Source organism: Andrographis paniculata, unplaced genomic scaffold (assembly GCF_009805555.1).
Source record: "Andrographis paniculata isolate CXL003 unplaced genomic scaffold, ASM980555v1 Contig37END, whole genome shotgun sequence".
NCBI classification, from domain to species: Eukaryota; Viridiplantae; Streptophyta; class Magnoliopsida; order Lamiales; family Acanthaceae; genus Andrographis; species Andrographis paniculata.
This window is the reverse complement of record NW_026137570.1, coordinates 2,551,420-2,561,243: the sequence shown is the minus strand read 5'-3', so window position 1 is coordinate 2,561,243 and position 9,824 is coordinate 2,551,420. Positions and strand designations below refer to the sequence as shown.

At 33.2% G+C, this 9,824-nt stretch overlaps 1 protein-coding gene across 4 annotated transcripts; it reads left to right on the top strand.

The window, feature by feature from the left end:
- The first annotated feature begins 520 nt into the window (after positions 1 to 520).
- On the top strand, positions 521 to 9,699 carry LOC127250719 (probable lipid phosphate phosphatase beta). 4 transcript variants are annotated; one of them, XM_051274137.1, is made up of 2 exons: positions 521 to 1,264; positions 9,408 to 9,699. In XM_051274137.1, the coding sequence occupies exon 1, from the start codon at positions 563 to 565 to the stop codon at positions 1,262 to 1,264; it is 702 nt and encodes a 233-aa protein (XP_051130094.1). In that variant the 5' UTR covers positions 521 to 562; the 3' UTR covers positions 9,408 to 9,699. The 4 variants fall into 4 exon arrangements, with proteins under 4 accessions (XP_051130094.1, XP_051130095.1, XP_051130096.1 ...); XM_051274138.1 differs by lacking the exon at positions 9,408 to 9,699 and adding an exon at positions 3,036 to 3,345; XM_051274139.1 differs by lacking the exon at positions 9,408 to 9,699 and adding an exon at positions 2,554 to 2,788.
- Positions 9,700 to 9,824: the final 125 nt, after the last annotated feature.

The window sequence follows — 9,824 nt, the reverse complement described above, 5'->3', positions numbered from 1 at the left end:
TATTAATAAATATATATAATAAAAATAAAGTGTATAAAAAATAATTAAAAATAAATATTTTTTTTTTTTATATATTTCAATTAAAATGGAATGCATGACAAAATAGTACTAATGTCATGATTTTACACAAGTACCTCATAAATAGCGGCTTCACTCATGAAAATTTTTTATTTTTGATTTTTTTAAAAAAAAATTGGCTTGTGGTTTCTCTCTGAGAGATGTGGATGCTCATATTCTATCATTTTTCTTTCCTTTTTAAAAAACTTATATATTTTAATATAATTTTAAAAATTTAGAAATAATTATAATATAGTATAGTATAAAAGTAATACTGATTTAATATTTTAAAAATTTAAAAAATATTATAATTATTAAATTAAAAAATAATACTAATTTAATATTTTAAATGTAACATTAATTTTGAGTATAATAAAAATATATATATTTAATTTAATATATTTTGAAAGAAAAAAATTAAATAAACAATAGAAATATTTGAAAATTTTATTAGACACCCAAACAAGCAACAAGTATCGCGATTGGGCCACCGTGGATCGTATCCATGGCGTCCACTTCTCCACCTTCACCTCCGCCGCCTGTAACTCCGATTCCCCCTCCGCCCGCCGTCCTCCGCCGTCTGATCGACCTCGATACCGCCGTGTCTCTCCGAGTCTACACTCTCTTCCAACCTATCATCCCATTCCCCGTCCTAAAATCTCTCGAATATTCCGGCGACGGCCGCCTCTTCTTCCCGATCATCCTCTCCGGTCTCCTCGCCACCACACCCCTCGCCGCACTCGCCGCCTGTCCCAAAACTCCTTCCACTCTTCTCCTGATAAACCTCCTGATCGGTTCCCTGTTAGATCTCCTCATAATCGGCCTCATCAAGCACCTGATCCAGCGCCCTCGCCCGGTCTACAACAAGCACATGTTCCTCTCGTTTTCCGTTGACCACTGGTCTTTCCCCAGCGGCCACTCCTCTAGGGTTTTCTACATTGCTACTTTTTGTTTTTTGTATTCGAATCAGGTTATCGAAGTTTTGCTATTGAAATACTTGAAATTTGATTCCGAGAGCGCGATTGTGCGATACTTCGTTGTTGCCGTTGGGCTATGGGCTGCCATCACCTCGATTTCCAGAGTGCTTCTCGGCCGCCATTTTTTGCTTGATGTTGTTGCAGGAGGTTGTTTGGGTGTTCTGGAAGGAGTGATAGTGCTGCGAGTTCTTAATTGTGACAATTTGAACTCCTGGATTGCAGGCCATTAGGTAATCTGTAAAATTTCCTAATTTTTTGGTGGCATTTCAGTAGCTCTTTGTGTAGACTGTAGAATGTTCTGTCTATTTGAGATGTTATTTGATTCATATTTGGATTGTGCTTAGGAATCTTGGAACACATGAATATAGAATTAGAATGAATAAACTGGCTAACCGAATGGATAGTCTAATGTTCTGTCTATTTCAGATGTTATTTGATTCGTATTTGGATCGTGTTTTGGGAATTTTGAAACACAAGAACATAGAATTAAATTGAATAAACCGGATAGCCGAATGGATAGTGTAATGTCCTATCTATTTCAGATGTTATTTGGTTCATATTTGGATCTTGTTTGGGAGTTCTTTAACTCAAGAATATAGAATTAAAATGAACAAACCGGATAACCGAATGGATAATGTAAAGTTCTGTCTATTTCAGATGTTGTTTGATTCATATTTGGATTGTGTTTTTGGAATGTTGAAACACAAGAATAGAGAATTAAAATGAATAAACTGGATAACCAAATGGATAGTGTAATGTTCTGTCTATTTCAGATGTTATTTGATTCATATTTGGATCCTGTTTGGGAATTTCAGAACACGAGAATAGAGAACTAAAATGAATAAACCGATAGCCGAATGGATAGTGTGATAAACAATTTGCAAATTTTGTCCCGAGATTTTTAATGTGTTTGTTTAGTTTTTATAGTTTTAGGTGTATTTGTGGCGAGGTATGAGAATCGTGAAAATATTATAGGAATCAATGTCTTGAATGCTTTTGCTGATTTTTATTGTTATGGGTATATATTATATTTTTTTGGAATCGTGTAGGAATAGAACACTAAATGAACATATTCTTTGGTTGTTGCTCGTTGTGCTTCCCCTAAAACCTTGCAAGGTCAAATCCAGATCTGATATCAAATTGGCTTAAACTGCACTTGGCACATCTGTAGCTCGCTTTATAGCTTGACATAATATCCTTTTGGTTTCAACTAAATTCTTATGAGTAAAAATTGAGTATGTGTTATAGGAGGAAGTTGGAACATCTCCATTTGCAAAATATTAGGCGAAACTGTAGCAAGAAATGTGTTTATACTTATGTTTTCCATGTTTTTTTGTTGTTTTGAATTTGAATTTAATTTTTTTAGCATAAAGTAGTGGTGGCATGTAATATCATGTATACAATCATAGATGTAATATCATGTATACAATCATAGAAAATAGGAGTTGGAAAGTTATGTTTTCGGGCTATTTCACATGCTTCGCCTAATGTATCTTGCTTTGTCGGGTTTAGTTTGCAGACTATTAGGTTCGACCAGGAGGTTACCGAGAGTGCACTCGTTGAGTAGCGACTGTGGGTTCCCAAGTTATTAAAACAAATAAAAAAATAATAATATATTAATATGTGACTATATTAGTATTAATGTTTAATATATCTATATAAGTTCTTACGAGGACTTTTTGTTATTTGTTGTTTGATAGCTAACTGTTTTCTAAAGTTTTTTCCGCATATTATCGTAATCATCGACTTAATCACATATCTTTGTTCGCAAATTATTATCTATGTTTATTTTTCCAAGAACATCATTAAACATAGCTCGTGCCTTACGAACATATGCATTATCACTCACCTTCAGATCAAAATACTTGGAAGGATTAAGAAACAATGTAGCCGCATACAGCTCGACTTCTATTTGATTGTCTCATCGGCTATTGATAACATGTATAACTTCTTTAAACAAATTTGGTTTTCTCTCACAATCTTCTTTAATTTCTATTTTAGCTTCATTCAGCGCTACAACAAGCCCTGGCATCCCTGTCTTCTCATCCCCGTCAACGATCCTTAAAACAATTAGAAGTGGATGATATGCTTTTATATAGAGTACTTCACGTCAATCCAAAAGTGAGAAAGACAATACCGTATTTGCTACTAATCTTTCGGTATTTGTATGTACCAATTTCGAAGTAGTCCAATCTTCGCTTAAAAACAAGTTTCTCAAAGCACCTATGCTTGTATAAGCTCTGCAAAGTAAAAAATGAAGTAGCAAACTAGATATGCACAACCTTCACAACATCTATGTCGTCTGTTTTCTCCCTCACCGCATTAAGAAGTTTTACGTACTTATAAATATAGGTAGTAACTCTTTTTTCATTGTCAATCTTAATCTGGAAGACGTAATTTCCCAATATCTTTCAACATAAGATCAAGGCAATGAGTTGCACCATTGTCGGTTACTATTTGAATTATGTATTCTTTGTCAATTTTTTTTAATCTTTGTTTTTAAAGTAAATACACCAGCAATGATGTAAATAAGTTTGACTTGATGCATCAATCAACTCACACATATATATATATACCTTCTGGGCTATTGACAATGAATTGATCTAATGTTGCCTTTTTTTGTCCGTCCACACGTCAGCAATAAGGGAACAACCGTATTGCTTCCAAACAATAACATATTTTTTTCTTTAGTGTTTGTGTGTTTTTCACCGTCTTCTCTAAAAGAGAAACCCGTAATTCATGATAACTTGGTCATTTTAAACCAGGTCCCATATGGCCCGTCGACTCAATTATTATCTCAAAATTTTGAGATTTTGCGACATTAAATGGTATGTCATTTTTATTAAAACATATTGTGTCATTAAATGGTATGCTATTTTCATTGTCGGTTACTATTTGAACTACTCTCTTTGTTGTGTCATTCCTCAATAACTTCTTCTGGGGTTTTTCTAAGCATCAAGGCAACTTACTGCTTTCTTTTCCACTTTGTGATGATATTAATGAAAAATTAGAACAGATTGTGAACGTTTTCCCATTACACAAGGTTTCCGAACTAGGATAAGAAACATATTCGTGCGATACTCATTGCTTTGTTCTTTGCACATTCACATCACAACCAATGTTGTTGTCAGCATCGTCGTCATCTAACTCAACCTACCGACTTTTTCTTTAAGAACTCTCGCATCTCATCTCGGATTTCTTCAGTAGTCTTCAGACATTTTTCTACATCTTTATAATTTCCTAGAAAGTGTTGTTTTAGTTGTTTTATTTTCGATCGTACTTGTTTGAGAGCGAGCATTCTCAAATCTAGCAAAAATATATTTATATATATATTTCTAATCCGGATCATTTGATTTGACTTTTCTTATGGAATCCTTTGATGGTCCAATGTAGATGCTTCACTTTCGGCCATAATACATTAAATCCTATAAATATTTTATATCAATATGTGCAAATAATACAAAATAAATAAGAGGGATTATACTTTATAATATTCTTTACTTTATTTTGTCACATTTTTTATATATTTTTATTTTATGAAATCCTTCTAATTTATTATGTATTATATTGACATATTGATATAAAAATATTTATAAGAAATGTATTATGGCCGAAGTGAAACATTTATATTGGACCCATCAAAAGATTTCAAAAGAGAAGCCAAATCAAATTATCCAGAGGAAATATGGTTTTTTTTGCTGGATTTGAAAAATAGAAATTTGGTAGAATACTCGTTCTACCACAAGAAAATACGATCGGGAATAAAGCGATTGAAACAACACTTGCTAGGAAATTATGAAGATGTAGAAAAAAAATGTCCGAAAACTATTGAAAAAATCTGAAATGAGATATGAGAATTCTTAAAGAAAAAGTCGGTAGGAGAGCAGCCCAGTCATGTTGAGTTAGATGACGACGACATTGGTTGTGACATGAATGTTCAAGGAACAAGGGTGAAAGTATTGCACGAATCTAAGGGTGTGTTTGTTTGGGGGTTTGGATTTTGAGTTGGGATTTGAATAGTAAAAATTTTGAATTTGAATAGTTGTATAATGTGATATAAATAGGTGTTGATGTGATGTTTTGAATGTAAAATTGATTTTTAGTATTGTATAAAAAATGAAAATTATGTGTTTGATTTGATGTTTTTTGGGGGAAAAATGGGATGAATAGTGGAAATCTTCACAAATCCTTCAAACAAACACACCCGAAATCCTAGTTCGGGAACCTTGAGCAAGAAGAAACGTTCGCAAGTTGTTCTAATTTTTCCACTAATGTCGTCACAAAGTGGAAAAGAAATAAAGTCAGTTGACTTGATGTTTAGAAAAAAACCCTAGAAGAAGTTATAGAGAAAAGACACAACAAAGATAGTAGTGGCACTCAAAAAACGTTGGAAATGTATACGATGAGGAATGAACACATTGCCGATTTTTTTTTTTTTTTTTTTATGAAAATTACATATCATTTAATGTGGCAAAATTTTGAGATAATGATTGAGTCGGCGGGCCAAATAGGACTTGGTGTAAAATGACCAAATTATCATGAATTACGGGTTCCTATTTTAGAGAAGGTGGCGAAAAAATATGTTTTGCTTGGAAACAATACGGTTGTTCTTTTATGGCTGACAGGTGGATGGATAAAAAAAGGGCGGCATTTGATTAATTTTCTCGTCAATAGCCTAGAAAGTACATTTTTTTTTTCAGTTAATACTCAAGTTGCATAATTATTGGCGGATTTACTTCAAACAAAGATTAAAGAAATTGACAAAGAATATGTGGCTAAGTATTAACCGACAATGGTGCTAAGCTCAAGGCAATGGGTAAATTATTGGAGCAACGTATACCCACTTTATATTGGACTCTTTGTGCAGCTCATTACCTTGATATATGTTGGAAGATATCGGGAAATTGTCTGTCTTCCGAGCAAAGATTGACATTGCAAAAGGAGATACTATTTATATTTATAAGCACGTGAGGCTTCTTAATGCGTTAAAGGAGAAAACAAATGGAAGAGATCATGTGAGGTCTGGGTCTACCCGGTTTGCTACTTCATTTTTTATTTTGGTGAGCTTATAGAAACATAAGGATGCTTTGAGAAGCTTATTTTTTTAGCGTAGATTGGACTACTTCAAAATTGGATTTAGAAATGCCGGGAGGTTAAGAGTAAACATGGTATTGTCTGACGTGCGGTACTGTAAAAAATCATTGCATCCACTTCTAATTGTTTTGAAGATTATCGACGGAGATAAAAAGCCACCGATGCCGGAGATTGTTATAGCGATGAATAAAGATAAAATAAAAATTAAAAAGATTTAAAGAAAAAAACCAAATTTGTTAAAAAATATTATACATTATCTATAGCCGATAGGAGGATCAAATAGAAGTCTAGTTCTATGGGGATGCATTGTTTCTTAATTCTTCTAAGTATTTTGATCTTAATGTGAGTGATAATATGCATATGCTCGTAAGGCACGAGTTATGTTTAATGATGTTCTTGAAAAAATGATCATGGATAATGATTTGCAAATGTGATCAAGTCGATGATTACGATAATATGCGGGAAAGCTTCGGAAAATAGTTGGCTTTCTAACAACAAAAGACAAAAAGTCCTCATAAGTACTTATGTAAATATATTAAACATTAATATTATCATAGTTACATACTACTATATTATTGTTTAGATCCATGTGAAAAAAAAAAAAAAAAAAAAAAGAAAGATTGGAGCATAACAAATTGAATAATTTAGTTTCCATTTTGTACAATCGGAAAATTACAAATAGATTCCAAAAGAGGTGTGAGGGAGAAAAGAGTTTTAATCCTTTGTTGTTGTTGTATAAATTTGAATGGGATAATTAGTAGGTTCTTGACACCAATGATTTAGTTCATTCGGGAGAGTATCTTACATCGAGTCATGTTGATAAAGCCATGGTTGCATCAGCCAAGTTTGGACACCGCAATACTTCTAGCAGAGAAAACATTGGTGACATATTGTGTTCATCAATACAATTATACTCTAGACGTCCCAAAAAATTCTCAATTTCGGTATTAATAGACTAAGAATTAGATGATGAACATGTATATATTCCTAGTCGTAGTGGTGGACTTGAAATACTTGATTATATAGTTTTGAGAATATAAAGTTGGTGGTCTAGAGATCTATAGGTAGCATTTTTGTTTTGTCTTGATGATTGAAATTATATCTTTTATGTTATTATATTTCATGTTATGATTTAAGGCACATTAAATTTTGAAAATTAATATAAAAAAATTGAAAATATAAGATTTTTTTAAGATTTATAATATACAGAGTGCACCGCGCTCGCCATGGCATGCATCACATTGCCATGGCGGTATGAAAATCCACAAACGCCGGGAGTCATGACAACCTTGGGAGGGAGTGTAGCTCAAGTTGTTGAACTCTCCTCTACATGCTTGAGATTGGGGTTTCGAACCTTGTAGAGTGGTGTGTGTGTGAGAGAGAGTATATGGGTGTGAAAAAAGTTCTAAATTATAAAGACAAAAAGACCCAAATTACCGGTAATATCATCTTCTATGAGCATGTGCTTCCTGGGCTATATGTCAAGCCTAATACTCATCACAAAATCAACCAATATATTCTTCCACTACCAGCATTTGAGTCTTGTTTAGAAAGTAGATAACCATGATGACCAATAGATTCTTCCATTGCCACCATTTGAGGAGTTTCCTTCACTTGTATGAAAATGTGAATGTTCTCCACAGAGGATTAATAATTCCACATGCCTCAGCTAATTCAATCATTCACATTGATGCTATGGATACAAGAATTACAATCCTCTTTTGAAAGCTCCTGCACAAATTCCCCTTTCATCTAACCACATGTCAGACCACAGAGAGCTCTCTAAGTTCTAACAATCTACTGGATGAATGATTATATTCTATCTTGTGATGTTCCTAATGATATAAGTGATGAACTTTTGACAATTGAGGAAACAGTGTCAAGTACCCCAAATTGGTGGAATCAATGAAAGAGGAGTTATCGCTTTTACCAAGAGGGATTAGAGCCATTGGATGTAAATACATCTACGAGATCAAAAGAAACAAGGATAGGCCGATAAATAGATTTAAGGCTAGACTAGTAGCCAGAGGGTACCTTCAAGTTTATGGCATGGACTTTGAAGAAAGTTTTGCTTGTGACGAAGAGCGTCACAGTAAGAATTGTCTTTGCTATTGCAATAATTAAAGGGTGGAGCATACAAAAAATTGATTTCAACAATGCCTTCTTGCATGACACCTTTAACGAAAAGGTTTTATCTTAAGCCTCTCCTGATTATCATATTGCCCCAATCAGATAGGCAAGATGAAGAAGTCACTTTATGGACTCAAACAAGTTATAAATGTGGGTATCAGACCTTTAAGGGAGAAGTTCTTATGTCAAGCATAAAGGTTTCTAACTTTGTGTACTTACTATTTATGTTGACGACATATTGCTCACGGGTTCATGTCCTTTACTTATCCAAGAAGTGAAAATCATTTTACATGATGCCTTTACCATAACATACTAGGTGTGTGCAAACTTCGTTCTTGGAATTGAATTTAAGCAAGTTTGTAATGGAACTGTTTTGTCTCGATGCAAATATATAGGTGATATCCTCGAAGATATGAAGATGTTGGATGCTAAACCTACAACTACTCCTCTGCATGCTAGTTTGCGACTTTCAGCTTTTAATAGGAACTATTTTTGGGATACTACAATGTACAGAAAACTCATTTCTCTTAGACATATTCGAAGCTGCTATAAGCTTGCAAATATCTTCACAAAAACATTTAACAGTTTTGTGTTAAAAAATCTTCAAACCAAACTTTGTAATGCCACACTTATTCTTTGGGTCTATTTATTTAATTTTTGGCCCAATGTACCAACATGTTAGATTTGCAACTAACATACAGTGTCTTTCTTCTTTTCAATTCTGTTTTCTTTCTTCTTCTTGTAATTTAGTTGTAGATAAATACAATTCTATGAGATTTTCAATCCTCTCGTTCTTTTCAGTCACATATTCGTGACTTTTCTGATATTTTAGTGTTCTATTAATTAGACATGCTCCAATCTAAGAATTTATCATAATTCAGTGTAGAAGAGTTTTGGAAATTATATGGACTTTGAAACCGAAGGATTGAATAAAGTCATTCTAGATATAAGTCACATCCAAACGTTGTTTTTAAACGTCGTTGATAGGTTGCATTTCCTTATGTATATCTCGTTGTTAGTTCAAAGGTTAGTATGAATTACATTGTTCTGCTATATTTTGATGTTCCTTCGTGTATAAACTTTAAGAAGTTAAGATCCTACTTTATTTGTTGGTATTTTAGTTCATCTTGTCCTTTTTTATTTTTACAGTTGCTTCAAATTGTAAAGTGTTCATGTTGGAATATATATTATGGCGTGTCGAATGGGCAGGAGATTGTTAAAGTGAATATGTAGCGGAAAAAATGCTTCCGGCATTTACATGGATACGTTAGGTTACCGAGAGTTTGTGTTGTTGACGTGCAAGATTAATCACGAACGAAGAGCTTTTTTCAGATGCTATAACCATGGTGAGGAATTTGTGTTCAATGGCTTTATCTTTGATGTGTTTTGAAGGACATTTCTAGTGTTTTTGGTTTCTGATATGTATTTTGTATTTAAATAGCTGTTCATATAATATTTTGTGAAAAAAAATATATATTTTTTTTTTAAAAAAATTGTGAGGATTGCACGATAAAGAGACTAAAAAAGAGAATAGAAAATATAGTTTTCACTGGTGAAAATTATGGC